Consider the following 23,195-nt stretch of genomic DNA (forward strand, 5'->3'; position numbering starts at 1 on the left):
CTTTTGAACAACATTCAACTCTAGGCCCTGGTTGTTATCTTTGATTTTCCTTATAGCGTATTCCAGGACGAATTTAATAATAATGGTGAAAACGCATCTCCTTGCTTCAGGCCATTTTCGACGTGAAAGCTTGTGGACAGAAATCTTCCTACCCGGACTTTACTTTGGGATTCATTTAAACATACCTTAATTAATCTAATTAGCTTTCTCGGTATTCCAAGTTCTGTAAGAACGTTGTATAATGTTTTTCTCCTAACGGAGTCGTACGCCTTTCTAAAATCAATAAATAGTTGATGTACCGGGGTATTGTATTCCTACTTTTTTCGAGTATTTGGCGAATGGTAAATATTTGGTCGATAGTTGATCGATTTTGTCTGAATCCGCACTGATAATCTCCAATAATTTCATCTACGAAAATTAGAATGAGTAAAACAAAATGCTAAATGTACAAGAAAGTTTCATTTTCGTTTTACTGTTCTTATTTACTGCTCTTTTCACATGAAATTTGCCACATACATGTCTTTGCCGATTATACACATACTAACATTATAAGAAATACCGGGCGAATTCGTTATCAAATTATATTCCTACAACAACATATTTATAGACATGCGACAATAATTTTGGACATGAGTGTGCATCGATCAAGGAGATTATGAGAAACTGAGACTACGTCTGGAGTAGTGTTGGGGATATTTCGACTTGGTTAGGGTAATTTGCTGAATAGTACTTATAGTATACCTGGTAGCAAAGTTATGGAGGTGGTGTTTTTAACAGTCAGAGTGACTATTAAAATTGATGCCAGCCATAACATACATTCGAAAACTATTAAAAATATATTGGAAAATCTACAAGGAAGCTCATGACCAGGTCGAATGTGCAGCAGCAGAATGAAACATCTAAGCAGATAATGAGAAGTACGTATATATCATGTGTATAACGTATGCCGCATACGTATTTACGTAGTAAACATACGTATACCGTATATTTTTAAAATAAACCCTGTCCGGGTAACTGATTTTTCTCAGTTGAGACGATACGCTCCTCTTTCCCTTCCTCGCTACGTCAGTGGACAGATGATGTAAATCTAGTACTTTGCTAGGTAAATCAGGATCTCTGGGAGCCCTCCCTTATCTTTTAGTAGCAACAGAAATAGATAGATTCAACATTGATAAAGAAAAAAAGTTATAATATAGACGAGAAATAAGTTTTTTGATACGTAGTCTCAATCCCAGCAAACCTTGAGAATTCCTTTTAAAATTCAACTCTCCTATACCATTTCTTCCCCTACTTCGTTGTTGCCAGATGCTTCATGTGAGTCTCCAATTATTACCAATAATATTCTTAATAATAATAACTTACAAACTCTATGGTTTAGGATATGTTAATAAGTTCAAAAATAAAATTTCCCCACTGGGTTCTCTACAGTTCAAATAGCATCCAAACAAGATCCTTATTATACTACAATAAATTTCCTAAAGTCAATATGGCAGACGATTCTACATCTTCTTGGCTTTCCAGAAGTCTCTTTCCCAACTATGATCATACTACTTGAAAACTTAAAAAATAAAAAGGAAATACTTGAATAAAACAACGAAAAACTTTTTTCACAAAAAAGTTTAATTAAATAGATTCTCCTTTGATTTAAACTACATTTCTTAAGTACTCTGTCTAATATGTATTCTGTATATTTCATATTTACAATATAAATTTCTTAAACTCTACAAATATTCGATTTGGTTTTCTCATGACTAGACCGATTCTTTTCATTATATTACAACCAATTTTCACAATTACAAACTTTTATGTTTTGTCTTTAAAATATTATTAAAGCTTATTTGAAATGTCTGAAATTTCTAACTACAAACAAAATACTAACTTCTTTATGTGATGAGTTAGTTTCGTCTCGTTATAATTGGTGAATGTCATATGAGGAAATTCAAAAAAGTAAGTTACTTCTATTTTTATCTGTACACCAGTTACTCAAAAGAAATAATTATATTTTAATAGTAACAAACACACATACGTAGAGGCTTAAGTCAAAAGTAATAAGTGAGATTGTCGAATATATTCTTTTCTATTTAATTCTTACCGAATATTATCAATCTCCTGTGTTCAGTTAGTTACATTTTGCTTCTGATGACGTACTGTGAAAATATATAACTGGCAGTCATATCGAATTCAGTGAAGTCGTTAATAGAAGCATTCTTCCATCAATGTACCCCCACAGAGAAGCGATACAGTGAGATATGATCACAAATGGTGAGTAGTGTAATACACTCTTGCGTCCCTACGGAAGAAGGTGAAGACCAAAAGGAATGATCTAACTAGAAGAGGCGATGTTTTCCTTCATCATAATGCTAAACCTCATAGAGTAACAGCACGGAAGCTGCACTGGGAGTCCTGCGACACCCAGCCTGCGACCCTTATCTGCTCCCCATGTGTTAGAGGAGTCCAACAGAAGCTTAAAGAGAAGAGAACTTTTGATCGGAACAAAACGCAAACAAAAGAGTGCGACATTGAATTCATTGTTACCATACGAGCTTTTTGTAGCTTCGAGGCTACATGAGGCAGGACCTATTAGCTAAAAGTGGGATCTGAATTCTCACTCAGGTTTGTAGCTAACAACAAGCATCCTCCACCGGAAATTGTGCTCGTTAACGAAGAACTTCACACGACCACAAGAAAGCATTATCCGGTCAATTTTAATTCTTCATTTAACATCCACGGTTTAGCCTTTCGGATGATTAATGAAAGTGAATTATTATGGAAGCATCAGTGGAGAACCCCGAGGAAATCCACGGACACGGTGCTATCCACCACAAACTCGCATAGTCTGAAATCGAACGAGGAACCCCTCACATCAGGAAGGAACGCACTATCACTGAGCCACCATGTCTACTAACTGACACCTGAGTTCATTTGTCTTTCTCTTTTAAAGGCTTCCACTGAGCTTTATTAGGCCATCCATATATTAAAGAAATTCGAAACAATTCAAGACATATTTTTGTTTTTATTTTAAAATAGTGTTGAAAGAACTTGTTGAGGACCATATTTTAAAGATCTTAAGTATTTTGTGTTGTCTTCTAGGCCATTATCATTTTCGAATAACAAAATGATTTTAATCAATAGCTAATTTTAATGTTGATTTTTGAATTAAAATAACGCTTCAATTGACGAATCTATCAAAGTTACCTCGTGTTGGCGCCAATGGTGTATCCTTTTCTAAAATGTAACTTTCATAGTAAAGTATGTATAGGATATATGCAAGAGAGTGCACATACACATACGACAAATAATATGTTTGATAAAAGTATTTGACAGTTCACTTTATACACATGCAACTTGGCCCGATGCTTTCTTGGTGTTAAAAATACTTGGCAATTGATGTATGTTATTCTGAAAATTATTGATGACCTTCAATGACGCTTAGTATCATGTAAGAATAACAAAATAATTATTTATGAAATTTATTCTCTTGTTATGTTTTACGTTTGGGAATCAGAATATGATTTCATGAATCCATAATCAACTAAGGGTCTTTAAAAAGAAGAATCAAAATCATGGTATACTGGAAATGTGTTCCAGAATTCTCAATTTTGATCGGTAACTATGCACGAAAGGATTCTACACATTCCAGGCAAATGTTCAGGTTGAACATTTCTTTAATAACAAGATCCCTTCTTATACATTAATTATATTTATTGCTTGCCCCATGTTCTGTGAAATAATAATAACTAAAGCATGTGATAAACATCTTGGCATTTCAGCTAAACGAATAAAACTCAAGCTCTAACGGGATGTTGCAGAGTGAGAAAGGGGTGTGGCTATTGCTTGGCTAAGTAGACGAACTACAGCGCGATCAGGTGGCAGAGGGTGAATGTGTACGAAATAAACATGGCAATACCGCAACATTTTCATTTGCTAGCAGCATTTAAAGAGAACTTGGAGCGCCGCCTTCAAATGCCAAGATGTTTGTCACGCCGTTTAACATACAACAAACACTTAAAACCCTATTAATTTCTTTAGCCTCTACCTAACGATTAGTAACTTACTTTTTGAGAATTCCTCGTTTACATATATTTATTTAGGAGACGTTACATGGATAAAATGCAGTTGTAAACTTTGTACTTTTGACTCTAGTTTTGTGTAATATGTTTATTACCTTGTTTTTCCGAGCAAAGTTTTGACCAGACGTAAAGAAATATGAACAGTCCCTGAAACTTACGTTGCAATTAAATCAATGTTAATTTGGCTTCATTTTGTACTTCAGTGGCAGATCTTAACGGAAGTCATGTCGGTAAAAAAAAATAACATTTTATCTTCACAAGCTAAAGGAATCATTACACATTTTATCCCTATAAGCTGCACATGACAATTATTCTTTACCGTTGTGACTTCCCTTAAGAGCCGCCACTGTAATGTATTCTCTTAATTTTTTTTTTTTTTAACGAAGAAATACAGGAAATTGTTGGTTTACTCTACATTTTGGTTTATTTCCAGAAAATTTTAACGTTATCTTCAGTCTACTCGAAAATAAAATACCAAAACGATCATTTTTACCCATGATGACAAATTCTTTTTTCCAATCTTGAAACAATTCGGACATCCTGCATATATCTAGTAAATATATCGGTGTTTTAACAAAATTCCATGCTTGATTTGCTCTCTTTCAGTTGTCAGTAAGACAGGAGACTTTCAGAATTTAGGTATGGAGAAGAATGAAGAATGGGACGAACGGAAAAAGAATAAGGAAATATTAGAATTAGTAGGAGGGAAGAATAATTTTGGATCTAACTGAAAAAAAAAATGGTTGTGAGATTGGGTTAGAAAGAACTGTTTAAAGATAAGAGGGATTAGGTGAAAGAGGGGTGGGAATTAATTGTACGTAAACAGTTAAAACAGAAAATTCACACGTGAAGCAGTGTCGTGCCGTGGAAAATCAGCGCCCGGAGCAAGAGAATACGACAGCGCCCTTGTACTGTACATATGAGTAAGGTCAAGAGATCGGCCGCGAATCGTCATCATGGTTGACGCGAAGTGTGAGAAAATTTTCAAAAATAAAGTCTGATTTTCCTTGATTTTCCTTTTTATTACTTTTTCCTTCTATTTTATATAGAAAATATATCTTTTCTTTTTTTCCTTCCGAATTTCACGCCCCTTTAATTCGGCGCCCGGGGAATTCACCACGCTCCCCCCACTCCAACAGCACAACATTAACTTGAAGACGAAGTTACCTGAAGACCTTGGTACATGGAGCTTCTTAGTTGCCAACACTAGTAAATGCAGAATACCTATGATGATGATGATGATTATGCCTAGTACAGTCTAAATATAAAATACGCTATCTTATTTTGAAAATGAAATGAAATGAAATCTTTGAGTTTTACGTCCCACGGTTATGCCGGTGAGGCTAAAAGAGAAGGTGATGATGAGTAATGAATGAAGAAAGTGGGAGAACCCCGAGGAAACCCACGCACACGGTGTTTGTCCACCACAAAGTTCACTTGGCGGGGGCTGAAATCGAACCTGGGACCCCAAGCTCTACCACTGAGCCACCGCGGCCTCACTATCTTTTTTTGTCGATGACTGCAGAAGATATAACATTGTATGGAAATATCCAAGGGCGCCGATTTCTCTGTTAATTGGGGGGGGGCATTCAGATGCAGAAGGTATATATATGAGGATTTTAAGACAAATTGCAGTCAAATTATGCCAAATATTGTATATTCATAAATACAATAGGGGGCCCACATAAGTTTTGGGGTAGCCCGGCCCCCTGGCTCCCCCAGGATCAGCGCCCTTGGAAATACCCTTATTAAATAGATAAACACGATGTCCGAAAATTAACGAGATTTGAGGTCATTTATTTGTATTAAAGAATTTATCATCAGGGAGGTATTTGTATTCTAATGTGTTAATAAAAATGTTTTGTCCTCGCTTTGAAATACATTAGTACAAAATTACAAGCAACCATTTCTTTTGTCACTTTAAATCAATTTATTACATTACCATTCTTGCCAAGCTTTCTTTTTCTTTGCATTCCTTCACTAATCTAATTGACACAAATTATAAACTGATAGCTGCAGAAATATTACAATTGACTATTCCAGTGCTCAGAACCAGATCAAAAGTAAAACTAAAAATTAATTAGTTTATAAATAACAGCAATGCACATACTAATTTTTTTCTTTCATATTTTAAATAATAAGGAAGTATGTTTCAATATTTCAGGCATACTTTAGTAGAAATCTCACTAGGTAAACAGTGCTAGTTTACAAACATTTTAAAATATGATATAATAAGAATAACAGGTTAAGAAAAGACAGAAATGCATCTGATTGGACTCTGGTCACGAATAAATGAAAAATCGACGAATACTGTGTATTACAAAAGTAAGAGTTTACATTTTAATGTAGATGCTATAGTTCGCGTCACTTGAATTGGCGTATGGCGTCAGCCAATAAGCCCACTGTGCGCTGATTCTAAATCTTCAGTGAGGAATTTAATCTTTTGTAACTGATTTTGTTCATATTTATGGTCATTTACGAATGATTAGATATCTCACTGAAGGTGTGCCAACAGGGCACTGTAAGCTTATTGGTTGATGCCATTGGCCAATTCGAGTGACGTGAACTATAGTATGCACTGAATATTTTATCTTAACTATATTATACTCGGTCTTTCCTTTAGTTCAAGTGTAACATTTGATCCAACATTTGAGTGCTTGGTATAAGTTTTGTGGATCTTAAGCTCTCGGAAGAAGACGAAAGTGTAACTGCCAATTGTATTATCATAGTTTAGGGAAGGTAATAGATATTTGTCTTCAGTCGTGGCGGACTAATTTCGGTTTAGCCCCGCCCACTTGATTATGCTCGTTGTCTTGAAAACATATGGACTAGTCTGCACTGTTGCAAATTTGATAACATATTCCCACTTCTATAACCAGTTTTAAAGGTTGTGTAACTGTAACTGTATTCGTATAATTCTCGTTCTGTTCTCTTATTGTTGTTTGGATTCACTTGCTGTTTTGTTATTAGCTTCTTGTTGTCCAAAACTTCTATCTGTAACGGTCATGCCATATCTATCTCTCTGAAGTGAAATGCATTGTTCTTGTTTTTTTAAAAATGGCATTGAGTTGAACAGAGCTGGAAATTTATTGGCCTTCATTTGGTAACAATCTTCTTAATATTTGCGGATAGCAACGCAATGTAAATAATGCAACAAGTAATTATAATTGATATGATGACTATAGTAAACTAAAACGCAAATGTTTCGTTGAGACAAATTGCTTTGTTCTAATGTACAACAGCTTCATGCTTTCAATGACTTGTTATCAGCAGCTAACATGCAGAGTTGTGCTGTCTGTTTCTTTTTGTTATTGCTGCTATGTGATTGGAGGCAGGTTCATACGCCGCCGTGATTTTAGACCTGGCAACAGCTGAATGTTTTAAATGACTTGACATCATCGGCAGCCAATGACTGTGTCGTCTGCATTTAACGCGGCTACTTAATGATCGGAGGCCTATTTCTATAACGCCACGACTTTAAATGGCTTGAAATGTTTTCTTGCTTATTGCAGATCACTTAGAAAGAAATTCTAACATGATAAATCAGCTCTTAGATTGTCGTTATTAGCAAAACATAGTAGATTACCAAGTGAAATTGAGGACTTATTTTTACAGTTCAAAGTTCTATCAGAACTGTACATAGGGACTCTGGAGACGATACATTCTATTTTAAGATGAAAGATTGAATAAATAAACAAAATAAATTTGTAAATATAATATTTATCCCACGTAACACGGCTGTGAAGTTGCACACAGAGAAGAGCCGTCGTCCAAAGCGCACAGGCAATTAATAACATTGTTAACCTCAGACTTCAAGAGACTTACCTTACCATAAGTACTGTTTAATACTTCTGCATTGTTATACAAATGCACTTCGTCATTGTAATGAACATAATACTTTAGTCTTCTTGATTGAAGTCCGTTGAAGTAGCATTATCAACAACACAAAACGATTGATGCCACCAACTACGTCTGATGCTTCGTTTTATTATCGCGACACCTCCAGACTCGGTACAACATTAGTTCTTCATCCTTCTAATGGGAAAGGAGTGGCATTGCTTCCGTTTATTTTCGCTGACCTTGGGTCTTCCGGGGTCCACACTTTGGCAAACATAGTTCCATTTGTTCCATTCTCCTTGTTGCTGCTCCAGGAGAGAGAGTGACCAGCGTAAGGACCCGTGTCTCCACCTGGAAGTAAAGAACATAATTTCAAGGACATTAATATGCAAATATCACAAAACAAAACAGCTAATCAAATTCCAGAAACAAGTGAGATTATTACATCTGTGGAGGAGAAAAACAAATGAAAGTCAAAAATACGTTCGTTATATGTTTCGCAACACAAGCATCTATTGTTGAAGGCAGAATTGATACTGATACTGTAAAAATGTTATTGGTACGTTTTTCACTAATATCATCACATGTTTACTTCTTCATTTTCCATTAACACACGCTACAGTGAGTATGATTTTTAATAAAATAGGGTTAAATCCATTATGCATACTTGAACGTGTGGTCACAAACCTCAATGGAATTAGGTTTCACTCGATCTTAGTGGAATTCGTACTCGCTTGAACTCACGCTCAATGATTGAGATTGAGCTCAGTGGAGTGTGATTTGAAACTCACTACCTTCGAACTCACGAGTTTCATCTACGGTTGCCAACTTTTGAAAATGGAAATACCGGACACCCTTTTCGAATAAGTATACTCTTAAGACTGTGACATCATCGCTCGTCAAAAATGTGAACAAACTGAAACTGATTACTTCACATAAGATTGAACGATTTGGAGTTCCAATTTAATAATTTTAGTTACTTTTGAAGCTTTATTAAACTTACTTATTCCAGTTTTGGCTGAGTCGGCATGTGTAATTTTTGAAGTCTAACAGCAATAATACATTGCATTTAAACAGTAGTTTAAAACAGTTTCAAGTATGCACAAAATATACTGGAAAAATGAGTTTTACCAGCTTCGTTTGCGGCTGGTAATGTCTCACAATGCCTAGATACTTTTACTAGATCTGGATGCATTATTTAATTGGAAGATGTAACTGAGGATGAACCAGTGCTAGCTGCCCTCTTGAAAATATACTTTAGTGGACCTTTACCAGTTTTAATAAGTCCAGTAAATTTTCCTACTCTTCAGCAAATTCCACGCACGACAGGTTGATATCAAAGCGAATTATAACCATGTTCGTCGACAAATGGTTCCTTCCGTCACTCCAAAATAATCTGAAGAGGAAAAATTACCGGACATTTAACGTCCGGTTTTGAAGTCGTACCTGACACCGGAGAAGGAAGTCAAAAACCGAACTGTTGGGTAAAACTAAAGGACAGTTGGCAACCCTTGTTTCCTAATCTGTGTTAGGATGAAAGTAAATATTTTATTATTTCAATTTATGGCCAAAAATGTTAAATACGTAGGATGAGATATAGTAAACGTTATTAATCTTATCACAATAATCGATAGGCCTATGATCACTCAAATTCTTCATTCACATTGCCTCCAGAAGTTTCTTAAAACTAAAAAAATGTGTAACTGAACAGCTCCCTGCAAATAATATTAAGGGGAAGGGAATCACAACTAAATTCAAATCCTTACAACAAAAGTGACTACATGATTTGATCAGATTTGCCACCGACGTTAAACGCACAAGCGTTCTAAAAGGCTCTGGAGAAGTTGTAGAAGAATGGATATCCATAAAAGAATAACAAAATCGTCAACTTCCATCTATTGTTATGCTGCCAGTTTCTACTCACCCTGAGGAGTTATTATTTTCAACTATCACTAGCAATACTAGAAGTCTATCTCGTCTTTCGGAACGGATCATAATGATATAATGTAATTTTGAATTCTTAGAAAACATATAAGAGCTATGTCAATTTCTATGAAACGGGTATACATGTAGTAGGAAATAACACAGAAGAAGAAGATGAGAAGTTCCAAGTAACTATCTGCTAGTGCAGCCTACGAGACGAGACGTTAATTTCATCTAGAAGTCATTAGAATTTATGCCTTGATGCTTTTTCTCTTAATTTCATCTAGAAGTCATTAGAATTTATGCCTTGATGCTTTTTCTCTTAATTCCATCTAGAAGTCATTAGAATTTATGCCTTGATGCTTTTTCTCTTAATTCCATCTAGAAGTCATTAGAATTTATGCCTTGATGCTTTTTCTCTTAATTTCATCTAGAAGTCATTAGAATTTATGCCTTGATGCTTTTTCTCTTAATTTCATCTAGAAGTCATTAGAATTTATGCTTTGATGCTTTTTCTCTTAATTTCATCTATTAAATAGAAGTCATTAGAATTTATGTCTTGATGCCTTTTCTCTTAGTTTCATCTAGAAGTCATTAGAATTTATGCCTTGATGCTTTTTCTCTTTATTCCATCTAGAAGTCATTAGAATTTATGCCTTGATGCTTTTTCTCTTAATTATGCCTTGATGCTTTTTCTCTTAATTATGCCTTGATGCTTTTCTCTTAATTTCATCTAGAAGTCATTAGAATTTAAGCCTTGATGCCTTTTCTCTTAATTTCATCTAGAGGTGATTAGAATTTATGCCTTGATGCTTTTTCTCTTAATTTCATCTAGAAGTCATTAGAATTTAAGCCTTGATGCTTTTTCTCTTAATTTCATCTAGAGGTCATTAGAATTTATGCCTTGATGCTTTTTCTCTTAATTTCATCTAGAAGTCATTAGAATTTATGCCTTGATGCTTTTTCTCTTAATTCCATCTAGAAGTCATTAGAATTTATGCCTTGATGCTTTTTCTCTTAATTATGCCTTGATGCTTTTTCTCTTAATTATGCCTTGATGCTTTTCTCTTAATTTCATCTAGAAGTCATTAGAATTTAAGCCTTGATGCCTTTTCTCTTAATTTCATCTAGAGGTCATTAGAATTTATGTCTTGATGCCTTTTCTCTTAATTTCATCTAGAAGTCATTAGAATCCTCTCTACAAGAGGCCTATGAAAGGTGTGATATAACAACATTTAAAACCGCATTTATTATTAAAGTTTATTTTACAGTGATTTCTGCATCTTCAAATGCTAATAAATCCTCTTCATTGTTATCGTACAACCACTTTTTAGATTTATAGTTTTAATGCTATGAATCATGTACCACTAAAAACAGTGTTTTGAGATCAAAGATTTGGCTGAACTAGTGTTGTGCACGAGACTCGAACCATTTCTCGTCTCGTCTCAGAAACAAAACTAGCATTATCATGTTTTTAGTCTGGCTCGAATTTGAAAATGTATTTCTCCTTTCGTAGGTAATACGACTCTTTGCACTTTTTGTATCTACCGATTGGTTATCGAGGGTCCTCCCTCATAGATGTTTAAATTCATGGGGAGAAAATGATTGAGCGTAGTTTCGTGAAGATATTCAAATGATACCAAGGACGTCTACGGACCAATTTGGGTGTTAAGCTGTCGGCCCCAGCAAAAAATCCACAGGAGTCATTTGGAGGGCGTTGACCATCTCTTGTAGGTTCGAAGTAAGGACTTTTATATCAATTAAGAAAACAAGTATTGCAAAAAGTAGCCTTCGAGAAGAGTCAACCCCACTGCTCTTCCCGTAGAACCGCCACACTGAGAAAAAAAGGACTAGGATTTCCGTGTGGACACATCGTATTTACGCGGGTACGCTCCTTAAGTAATATAATTTCATGTATAAAAGTACAGCAGCTAAGAACACCATGCCAAGTCTGGAGTTCGGCGTCGAACTAGACTCGCTGTGATTGGATAATTTCATTCACATGATTGATTTCGTGTTAAAAACTATTACTCTCGTAAGGTAGGGAGTCACAGATTTAGAAAGATTCAAGAGGGGACACTCGTAGGAAGGTAGTAACAACATTATATACCTAAGTTACCACCGTCGGAATGGGTATGGCTTAATTCTAGATTTGAAATGGTGGTCCCACAATACAAAATTTTTCCTGGACGGTGGTGTAGATCGTACTACTGATGAAACAACATTACTTAATGTGCTGACGCGCGTAACCTGGTAAAAACAGCATTTGCATGCCGACTGGATTATGCATTTTTCTCCGTGCAGTGACTGGTCCACGTCTTATGCAGTATCTGCGCTGAAAGATACGTTTAATCTCCAAAACAAATAAGCAAATGGATGATTATTGGGTTTGAAATTTTAACGTCCATTTGTTAGTATTCACACACCTCTACGATATTACCCATTCCTCTTGTTAGGTTACTTTATTAATTCTTAGGGCCTCAGTGGTAGAGCGTTCACCACTATGTATCGGGTCCTGGTTCGATCCCAACTCTCGTCAAGTGAAGTTTGTGGTGGACAAACACTGTGTGCATGTGTTTCCTCGGGGTTCTCCCGTTTTCTCCCACTTTGAACCATTCTATTGATTTCTCATCATCACCGTCTCCTTTAGATTAGCCGGCATAACCGTGGGACGTAAAACTTAAAGAATTCATTTCATTTATTAATTCTTGAATAGGATCGCATTTTGTTTTCGAACTTTCTGCTTCCGTTAATCGAGTAGTTATCGTCCAGGTGCAGTTTTCTCACGCGTGGCCCCATACCCCAAGTTAGAAACTTTTTCATATTCTAGAAGTAATTAATTTCAAAGTACTTCTTTGTTTCTGTTGTATAGCAAACATTTTTTGTTTCTATCTTCTGTAATAAAATAATATACATGGATTATATATATATACAGTATTATTTTTCAATACATTTTTGTGGTTACAATGCTCATTATCAATATTTTTGTTTATATTTTACAAAACCAGTGTGTAGCACAAGTAATAAACGCTGGTTATTTTAAATATATTTTCGGTGTTGTTTTGTTTCTAGGTAATCAATAAATGATATTTATGATTTATTTATTTTTCAATATGTCTGTTTGTAGTGTAAACAATAAACCTGGGTTATAATTTTTTGATTAGTTTATCAATACTGCTTTCATGTAAAATATAAATAATATTAAATGATAGTTACCTAACTTGTTTATTTATACTTAATACTGTTTGCTCTATTTATAGATTCAAACGAACGAAATGTTTGCAGAAGCACAGCTAAAAACACAATAACTGTGACAGTACAATGACGTTTGTTTTGAAATATATACAACCTTCTCTAAAAATCTTTAGACAATTGTTGTTGAACAGAAACATAGCGAAAATATAATGTAAAAAAAAAAAAAAATACCGTAACTCTCTAGTTCCAATAACTTTGAAGACTTCCACGGGATTTATAACAATAGTCGCATAGCCCCTACCCTTAATGCTATATACAATAATACAATAATATTTAATAATTGGTATTAAATAATTATAAAACATACACTGAGGTTTTTAACATTCATTTCCGCTAAAAATAAATCAATAACGATTTGAGAATTGGTAAATGGCAACCCTGCATCCAACCTTTAAATTAAATTACGTTTACGAGGGGGTGCAACGAGGGGGTTGTTGTTCGGAGTAATGTTAGTAAGGATAATAAATAAATAAGTAAATAAATAAATAATGAAGACAGTGACGCCGATTTGGAGTTCAAAGCTAAAGATTACTACGGTACGTAAGTTTATTAGATATTATTGCTATTTGTTAGCAGTATTATATGCTTCTTTCTACCATTATCACGTGCATAACGAATATAAGATTATTTATTGTAATATACGATAATTTTAAAGACTGAAGGAGAAAATTGATAATTTTGCTCTCTGAGGTTGGCAACTCTGCGTTAAATCAAACTACAGAGTAATAGGTTTGATTGAATAGGGTGCAAAGAGCAACTTTGTGCAATAGTTTACATCAGGATGAAATATTTCGCATAAATCCAAATTAGATCGTAATAAAGAAAGAAAGAAAGAGAGAAAAAAGGGGCCCGGAATAACTCGGGTTTATCCATGTAAATGTAATAATTGGAGTTCATTCGGGAAGCGGTTAACCATACTATTGTCTTGTCATAATGAAAAGGCTAATGAAGGTATATTCCAGCTATCAGCGTCATATTAATACGTGGTATGATCATCATGGAGCATAATTTCTTTTCGGCTTACAAAAATTATTTTTGATTGTTATCCAATCTTATACAGGGTGTTTTTCAAAACAACACCGACAACACTTGGGAGGTGACGCCTGACGTCAAGATAAGACGAAAAGTATAGACCAACTTAGGTGCACAAATCCTTCCTTTCGGAGTTATAGGCTGCCGAAAACATGAAAAAATGAACTTTAAATATCCATATAACTCCAAAACTATGAGACTTACCATAGTCGGGTCAAGGCTTCATTTAGAAAATATTATGTGTTATTCAAAAATACACCTTTCAGAATCCTAAGGCACTCACGCAACAATTTTTATACAGGGAATTTGGCAATGGGCATATAGTTTGAAGTAGTCACCAACTGCTTCTATAAAGTTGTTGCGGAAGTACCGTAGGATTCTGAAACGTATGTTTTTGGATAGGTCACATGCTAGTTCCTAAATACAGTCTTGACCCGACTACGATAGGTCCCATTATTTTGGAGCTATGGACCCTCAATGTTCATTTTTGCATGTTTTCGGCAGCCTATAACAACGAAAGGAAGCATTTGTGCGCCCAGGTTGGTCGTCTATACTTTTTGCCTTATCTTGGTGTCCGGAATCACCTCCCAAACGTTGTCGGTGTTGTTTTGAAACACCCTGTGTATGACAGATCAGCTTTCACTTTAATGTATTATCCAAACCACATGTATTCTCCTGAAGATCGAACGAGGATGTCTTGTATGAAAGGGGGAAAAGAATTAAAGGAAAAACCTATGAGGAAGTTTGGCATTGAAATGATGTACTTACAGATATTTATTATCAAGTTATTTATGATATCGTATAATTTATGATTTTTATTCATGTTTAAAGTCTATTCTTTGTTAAATACATCAATTATATCCCCACGTTTTAAGCGAAGGAGAAGATAAAACACAAATTGCACTTCCTGTCACAGAGAAATCACGTGGTTGCGTGCTCACAATTAGTGGTTATCCTGGTGGGTTATCTCCATCTTTCTGAGGGTTAAACCCCCTGGCATTGAGAGGGGGACACGCGCACAGCTGGCCTTGTCTTCTTCTTCTACCTATCTCTCTGGGTAATGTCATAGACATGTCAACCTTTAAGGCGCTTCGCTCAGGATATGGCTAAATGCTGACAGGATTCCATTAAATAGAACAGTTCGTTACAAGATATATTGCATTTCATTGTTTCTCTCATTGATAACGATCAATATGGTCAGGCATTGATTGTTTTCATTCTAATGTTAATAATAGTTTACGTGTAAGACGCCACACTGTGGTACTGCTAAGAAATGTAGGTAATATATTTTAATGTGAGATAAATAAAATGATTGACTTAAAAACAACCTTCTTACATGGCCAAACTATCTCAGTCTGCTTTCTTACAGTTCTTCTGTTACTGATCTCGCCTTTACTGTTCCTTGAATTATTTTATTCTTAATTTTGTCCTTCCGCGTCACTCCACACATCCACCGCAGCATCTTCATCTCTGCAAGATGCGACTTCTGTTTCTCTCTTCTTCGTCGTCCAACAATCCATTTTGTATAATAAGGTAGGTCTGACTACTGTTTAGTAAAATTTTCCTTTAAGGCATAATAGTATTCTACGGTCACACATACTCTGCCGATTCTCTCCATGTTGTCCAACTCCTCTAGTATCAACCCCAAGTACTTGAATTTTTTCACCATTACCACCTCTTCTTCGCCCAGTCATATTCTTCTGTTTTTGATTGCGTATTTGCTGAAAGGGCAATGTAAATATTGTGCCTTGGTTCTACTAATTCTAAGCCCTTTTCTCTCCAATGCTCCTCTCCAGGCATCTAGTTTATCTTGCAGAGCTGCCTTGGTCTCACTCGCCGGGGGCGCGGACAAAATCCAAGCGGATAAAATCCAAGAGGACAAAATCCAAGCGGACAAAATCCAAGAGGACAAAATCCAAGCTAAATTCTGACAAGGCGGACAAAATCGAAGCGGATAAAATCCAAGGAACAGTATCATGTTCACTGCTGTGATATGTGCCTGTGAACACTCTAATTAAATTGTATGTTTGTTTCTTTCTTCAATTGTCATGCATTCTAAAATTTTATCTGTAATTCTTCAATTTATTGAAATAATATTTCATTTACTTTTAAAGAACTGAAAATCCAATAAAACATGTAAGATTGTCACAGTAAGAGTGCAGATGAGCTTTAATTACTTATCACATCCATATGAAAGTGTGTAAAAATATTATGTGTGTACAAATACATTGTAAAAGTATGTATTTTCTTCTCAATTTTATTATATACAGTATAATACATTTAAGACACTCAGCATATTATTGTGAGACCAATCATTGGAGTATTTTAATTCCATTCTTATGAGGTGGCATACAGAAGTCTTGATTTGTTTGTTAATAGTGTTTTATGTATATTTTGAAACAAATAATTATGATATACTAATCAAATTTTCGTCAGAAACGATCAAAATGTGAAATATGTAGTGCGTATTTTTAATAATGTAATAATGTGTGTGAATTAAATAATGTAAACGTGTTGTCTAGAAAATCGAAATGTGAAAATGTGTCTAGACAAACTAAATGAAAATGTATATATTATTGGTTATTTTGAGAAGTGTAACTGAAGTAAATACTTTGAGGGTAGAGAAGTATTTTTTTTTATCTAAATTATATCTTTTTAATTTTATTTTTACTTTAATTCTCAATAAATATAATAGAATTAAGTAAGTAGTGTAGTCTTTTTAAGACTGGACTGCTTTGCTGTTATTTGTTATCTCTGATATAGCAAGCCAGTGCTTTCATTTTCTGGTTAATTTATGTGAGTATACTCTTTTTAGTCAAAATATTTCTGATCACCCAAAATTGGATTCACCTGGGCATGTCCTAGCAGTGACCAGACTATTTTATGAGTAATTGAAGATCATCTGCACTCTTACTGTATCAATCTTACATATTTTATTGGATTTTCAGTTCTTTAAATGTAAATGAAATATTATTTCAATAAATTGAAGAATTACAGATAAAACTTTAGAATGCATGACAATTGAAGAAAGAAACAAACAAAATTTAATTAGAGTGTTCACAGGTACATACCACACCTATGCACATGATACTGCTCCTTGGATTTTATCCGCTTGGATTTTGTCCGCTTTACCAGAATTTAGCTTGGATTTTGTCCTCTTGGATTTTGTCCGGTTGGATTTTGTCCTCTTGGATTTTGTCCGCTTGGATTTTGTCCTACACTCCACTCGCCGTACGATGTCATCCGCAAATAGTATATTCCAAGGTGATAACTTTTAGATATCCTTTGAAGTTCGTTCATCACAATTGCAGAAAGGTATGGGCTAAGATTAGATTCATAATGAAGTCTCACTTTCACTGTCCAGCTCGTTGATGATGCATAATGATACTCTAACAGCACAAGATGTGCTAGGTATGCTACATTTAGGTGTTCTAAATTCATCTCTCACATTTGATGCATTTGTTGCTTCTTTTTCTAAGCGATTGTGTACTAGAAGCAACACTTGCATCAAATATATGCGGTTAAAGGAGGACTCTGATTAGCCAAATTCAAAAGATCTCAACAATTTATCCCTCTACAAGCAACATTATCTTCAATGTCTCCGTGGCCAAGTCGGTAGAGTACGCGGCTAGTAATCCAAAGATTGTGGTTCACGCCCACCTCGGCTACGTGTTTTTTAAATACTTTTTTAAAATGTTTTTTAGATTCACCTTAATGTAAACACATTACGCATATAGGTGTTTTGACATTTTGGGGTGTAATTTTGTGGTTCATTGACGCTTACGGCATGGTGAACATACCTAGAACATACTAGGCACGTTCCCCAGGAACATGTAAGGAATGTGCTTAGGGGCGGACATACACTGTGACTATCACTTGCCATGCATGTGATTTCTCTATCAGAGGTACATAAGGCACGCACTGGACACATACCCATGTACCTGAGGGAACATGATAGGCATATGCCTGCTATGTGATTGTGATTTTAGGATATTAGGGGCCCTAGAAATAATACTTATTCGTATAGCTTTGGGATCTGTCAACATTGTCTTTTTAATTAATTTGTCATGTATGGAACGGGCCCAGGGGCGTGCGGGAAGGTCCACAGGCTCCGGGGGCCCAAAAAGTATAAGAGAAAGATGGAAAAGAAGGGCGTATTTTGGAATTTTCCGGAAGGGCCCAAACCAACTTTTTCTAAGGGCCCAAATATTAATGCTTGCCCCCTCCCCCAGAGAAAATGTAATGTACGGCGGTGTTAACGTGGCTTCTCAGGTTAAAGTGCTTGTGGAATGTTGAGCAGCCAAGCAGTGACGTGTACAGAAAACCCTCCTTGACTATTAAAAAAATAATAATAATAATGTGTGTAGAGTACCGTTTCTCCTCATTGCAAATTATATATGTATTAATTCGTAGTAGAAATAAATATTGTAAATTGAGTAGTAGACTACAGTATCTTATTTTATATGCCCATTATATGCATGCACTTTTTTTTTTTTTTTTTTTTTTTTTTTGAGGATAGGTCTACTTTCGTTAACCGGAAACCTGTCTCTAAGTTGCGAGTCTCGTTCGGTTCAGCTAAAAACAGGTTTTACTGTATTAGTAAAGCTATATGTCTGTATTTTCAGGCTTTCGTCGTGCGCAGAAGCAATATATGGTGGTTGCAGATTGTTTCAGTGACCCAGAACGAACTCCGTTTTTCAGGTGTGATCTTCCTCTCCCTGTCTCTCACTTGAGAAGAGGGGATGAGATAATTAGTAGCTGTTATTCACAACAGAAACGAACACGCACGCACGCCTTCACACATATAAAGGGGGAAATAGTTCTCTATCATTTCCTGGCCACCTGGACTCGACCCCTTGGCCTCTCGGCACCACACACAAGAAAGACAAATGCATGGACGGTGGCAGTGGATGCTGAATGCGGAAATTAAACTTGTTACTAGTAATAATAACGATCTCCACAGGCCATTGTTTTCAACTTCCTCTGCAAACGAAAGACACGTGCTTAAAACAAATTAACCACAAATACAAAGGTCTACTGACACTCCATTTGATACCACTTCCCACATACATTTTTTCTGTAAAACTTTTTACATAACCTTATTTATAATTGTGTATTTTTTTTTATTATAATCGTAATTAGGTTCCTCATCCAGGCACTCAACCAATCATGGATAAAAAATATTAAAGAACAAAATACTAATATTTTTGTACTGAACACTAAACATGTGTAGACTGGCTAAAGTAATTCCTTCCATCCAATCAGTTTCTACCATTCTGAAATCTCTGTTTTAGAAGACGCGTGTTCGAAATTAGATAAGGATAACAGTTTGGAAAAAATTATAGGTGCAAAGGGTGAATACTGTTTCACATAGAGTTCAGCCACTTTTTTTAATTACAACTTTTTTTTTTAATTACAGACAACGTTATTTGCAAAATCTTGCGATAGAGATACATACTCAACATGTACAGGGTGTTTCAAAACAACACCAACATCGTTTGGGAAATAATTCCTGACACCAAGATAAGACAAAAAGTATAGACCAATCTGGGTGCACAAATGAATCATTTCCGAGTTATAGGTTGTTGGAAACATTAAAAAAAATGAATTTTAAAGATGGCTATGGGACCTTCCCTGGCCGGTTCAAGATTTCACTTACGAACTGGTATGTGCCGTATCCAAATACCCATGTTTCAGATTCCTACGGTACTTCCGCAACCATTTTTAGAGAGGTAGTTGGTGAGTACTTCAAATTATATACCCGTAGAGAAACTTCCTGCATAAAAATCGTATGAGTATCACAGGATTTAGAAACATGTATTTTTGGATAGCGCACATATTAGTTCATAAGTGAAATTTTGACCCAACTACTGTAGGTTCCAAGGTATTGGAAATATGGATCTTTAAAGTTTATTTTGTCATGTTTTCAGCAGCCTATGACTCCGAAACGAAGCATTTGTGCACCTAGGTTGGCCTATACTTTTCTCTTATCTTGGTGTCAGAAATCACCTCCCAAACGTTATAGGTGATGTTTCGAAACACTCTATAGGTGCAAAGAATGAATACTGTTTCACATGAGTTCAGAAAATTTTTAATGTTAATTACAGGCAACGTTATGTGCAAAATCTTATAATGCGTAGATATACTGTACATACTCAATCTACATATAGCTCACTGTACGATGAGGACAGAATTTGAATGTATAGACTCTTGTTTACTTCAAATTGGACATATTGTTTACTATCAATTTCGAAAATTTTGAGAAAATTCTTGTGAGATTTTAGCTAAATTTCTCCCAAACTTTGAAAAAGAAATGCAAGATGAGGATTACACTATCACTTGCTGGATAAGTTCACCATTACGTCTCTAATGAAATACTTCGTAATAGTGATAATTAATAAATAAGAATAAGCAATAATAATAATTATTATAATTATAATTATAATTATAATTATAATAAAACGAATTTGAAAAGTTCTCTTCTGTTTACATTTCTCCCTGTTGTTGGTTTATAATACAGTAGTTTAGAATAGAATATTAATCCTTTTACAAAAGCAAAGCGTCTCAGTCTGTGAGTAACGTCAATCCCTAATAGTTAACAGTCCCGCTAATAGTTGTCGCTACCTGCGATGCTTATCTGCCTACCTAACTCCCATTGATAACTTCAGCGTGCAGATAACTTTCGGTTTTAAAATTATTGAGATCAGTGGCGTATTTACGGGGCTAGCAGGTTCAATCTTCCCCAAAGAAATGTGATAGTTTTTCACATTCCACATACAAGAATACTAATTCTTCTTATCATTGCTAAGAATTTCATTGACTTTCCATTTTCTGATGCTCTTTGTTCAAAAATAATACTGTGTTTGTGAAATTTCAATCCATGTAAGAACTACGTTCTTTTTTTCTTTCTTTCGTTCATTCTACTCTTCTGTTTCTTTTTCTTAGTTGTTAGTTTCTTTCGTTTTTCCTATCACTTTCGATCATTGTCAGTTGTGATTCAAGTCGGCCGTTGTCAGTAACACCAAAACTAAGAGGAGCTGATAAGCGAAACTTGTGTTCCACACGAACTTGAACGGATATCAACATAACGGGAGTTTAGTTATTATAGCAAAAGAATATTTACATTGTTCAGTTATAAAGAAAAATAAGTGTTTGAATTAAAGAAAATCAAGAGGGGGAATAAGTAGCCTGGGAAATTAGGTAGGCCAAGAGGGTGCTTCCTTTTACTTCCAAGTAAGAACAGAGTAATAGGTTAGAGTCACTGCTAAATTTTTGTATCATATCCCATAACATTCACCGGTCTGCAATTCTTGCCATTAAAACTGCAATCAGTATATTACAGCTTTAACTTGTTTCAACATTTCCTTTCAGATAAAAACATACACAGAACTGAGTATTTCCATTTCTTTTCTATAATTAAACCAGTTAAGTTGAAATGGGATTACAAATATTCAACGACTGTTTGCACAAGAGTCATTTCAGATTTGCCGTTTGAGATGGGGTAAGGTCCTCCACCGACATAAAAATCTCACGTTTCTTCATAGTATATTAGTAGATAATCGATTAAAATGTATTTAATCCTCACACTCAGGTGGGCTCCCCTGCTTCCCTATGCTGTGCATACCCCCCCCCCGGAAGAAAATCCTAAATACGCCACTGATTGTGATAATTTAATTGCAAGTTAAGAAGTGCACTGTTTCAATTAAATTACTTCAAAATACGACGAAGGCCATAACCATATTTAGATTCGCGTCTCAAAATTCATGTTTGCCACTCAAATTGGTAAACAAACAAAAAAAAAAAAAAAAAAAAAAGTTAATTGCAAATAACTAGAACTTTCAATTAAGTATACAATTTTAATCTATAGCTATTGGCGACTCCATTTTACTACAAGAGGAAATTGCAGCGGAAGTAGGTTTGCATTCCTCGCCTCCGAAAATATCAACCCTTGGATTGATAAATGCAGGATGTACTTTACGTTTGTATGATTAGAACATTTGTCTTAACAGCTCAATTTTATTTTTCTGCTATGAAAGTTTTCGAATATTTTAAGAGATGTTTTTATACTTTCATTTTTTTCTAAATTCTGGATTAATTGGAATACAAATAGGTGTCAGTACTTAAAAATTATTTATCTTTATTGTGTGGGGGGATTGTAGAATAATACCCGTTAGATACTACAGAATCAGAGTGTCTTTTATTGGCTCCCTACCCTCCTCCCCAAAAAATCTGGGTGCGTGCCTGCTGGACTTTGACATGTTTTAATAGCACCCTCATTAAAATACTCTTGTGTAAAACGAATGCGACTATGATCGATATTAATTGTAGTTACTCAGTAACGTAATATAGAGTATGCGAGATTTAATTGCGATTTATTGGATCGAAATATCTAATATATTTCAATTTTAAAAAATTCTTGTACACCTTGTATCTTGAGAACTACACATAATGTAGCCAAACCCAAATTATCACTTAACTCAGTATCAAGTGCTTATTCCGTAGAAAATATGAAAAGTCGATTTAGGGGTCGTTCAAAAATTTTGTGGTCTCTGATCCAAAAGCTAGTTATTGGCCAAGATTGCAGTCTTTTGATCTTTGCATTTTTTAGATCATTTCTAAAACTCTTGTTTCTTGAATTTGTATTTTCTCTTTCAAAAAGGATTTTCATGAAAAACTTTGTAAGCAAAAAAGTACACCATTGATACAAACTATAAAATGAACATCATACATTTATTTAAAAAGCTATCAGAGTATATCATAGAGATAGTATATCGCTAACAATGTACTTTATTTCCCTCGTCCTTTGCAGTACGAGACTGTCTACCAGGTATATATAACATATTAAGGAGAAATTATGAATATAATTTTGATGGAATGAAAATAAATAAATATATTTTTTAAATAATATATTACTTTCTGATTTCTGTTAGTTGTTATTGGACGTTTTGACAGTTCTGTTGAATATTCATTTTATCTACATAATGTTCCTAATTGAATAGTAATCACGTTCACCTGAGCGTTTTGTGTACTCTGTGAGTAGCTTCTGTTTTGTAACTCTTTTAAAGAGATTGTGGTGAT

At 34.9% G+C, this 23,195-nt stretch overlaps 1 protein-coding gene across 1 annotated transcript in view; it reads right to left on the reverse strand.

Annotated features, from left to right (window-relative positions):
* Window positions 1-1,615: 1,615 nt before the first annotated feature.
* Window positions 1,616-23,195, reverse strand: part of Fer1 (48 related 1) — a 39,481-nt gene continuing 17,901 nt past the window's right edge. The window contains exon 2 of the mRNA XM_081737382.1: window positions 1,616-8,258. Within this exon, the coding sequence (XP_081593508.1) occupies window positions 8,098-8,258 (161 nt within the window). The 3' untranslated portion in view covers window positions 1,616-8,097. The remainder of the gene's footprint in view (window positions 8,259-23,195) is intronic.

The sequence above is a fragment of the Thermobia domestica genome, chromosome 13 (genome assembly GCF_964235325.1).
Source record: "Thermobia domestica chromosome 13, izTheDome1.hap1.1, whole genome shotgun sequence".
NCBI lineage: Eukaryota > Metazoa > Arthropoda > Insecta > Zygentoma > Lepismatidae > Thermobia > Thermobia domestica.